This window comes from Tarenaya hassleriana, unplaced genomic scaffold (assembly GCF_000463585.1).
Source record: "Tarenaya hassleriana unplaced genomic scaffold, ASM46358v1 Cleome8, whole genome shotgun sequence".
Taxonomy (NCBI): domain Eukaryota; kingdom Viridiplantae; phylum Streptophyta; class Magnoliopsida; order Brassicales; family Cleomaceae; genus Tarenaya; species Tarenaya hassleriana.
The window spans coordinates 2,574,641-2,575,343 of NW_010970490.1; the positions used below are offsets into that span (position 1 = coordinate 2,574,641).

The following is a 703-nucleotide window of genomic DNA, read 5'->3' on the forward strand; positions in this document are numbered from 1 at the left end:
GCGCCCGCCGTAATGAACGACTTATAGTCCCAGAATCCGACGGCGTGAGCCACCGGAGTGTTACGCTTCGAGAACAAGTTCTCGAACTGATACGTCTCGAAGTAATCCGATATTGTCTGGTTGCAGCAATACTCCGACCACCCTTTGCATTCCCACCCCTTGTCGCATAGCTTCTTCCCCTTCACGATCTTCACCAATGGCTCCTTCCTCGACGAGGATTCCTCCTCGTCCGCCGCGGAGCAAACTCGCGTCAGAATCACGGCGATTGCCACTGCGGCGAGCACGAATTGCGATCTGGGCGACATTTTTCTTTTAATCGGCGTTGCTGTTCTTCGAGATGAATTAGGGTTTTTGCATGGGGAATATATAGTGGAGGGGAAGAGGTGGGGAATGTCGTGTTCGTTTTAGGAGGGACTGTGTTTTCAGTTTCTAGGGTTGGTGGCTGAAGAAGACGGCTTTTAGGTTTTTGCTTTGCTTTTACTTTTCTTGGAGTACAAGTTACACTCCTCGAAATTCAGTTCTCTTATAAAAAAATAAATAAATCAAAATACGAAAATATATCGATTCAAATAACAGTACAATACGAGCAACTGTAAGCTATATATACTAATATCCGATATATAAAGTAAAAATATAAAATCGGAATGATGATCTAATTAACGAATCTAGTGTCTATATATATATATATATATATATATAAATT

The 703-nt window shown here is 42.1% G+C and overlaps 1 protein-coding gene across 1 annotated transcript in view; it reads right to left on the reverse strand.

Annotated features, from left to right (window-relative positions):
* Nucleotides 1-329, reverse strand: part of LOC104802601 (chitinase-like protein 2) — a 2,014-nt gene extending 1,685 nt beyond the window's left edge. The window contains 1 exon segment of the mRNA XM_010526271.1: nt 1-329. This exon segment is cut by the window's left edge and continues 22 nt beyond it. Within this exon segment, the coding sequence (XP_010524573.1) occupies nt 1-305 (305 nt within the window). The 5' untranslated portion in view covers nt 306-329.
* Between the last annotated feature and the right edge of the window lie 374 nt (nt 330-703).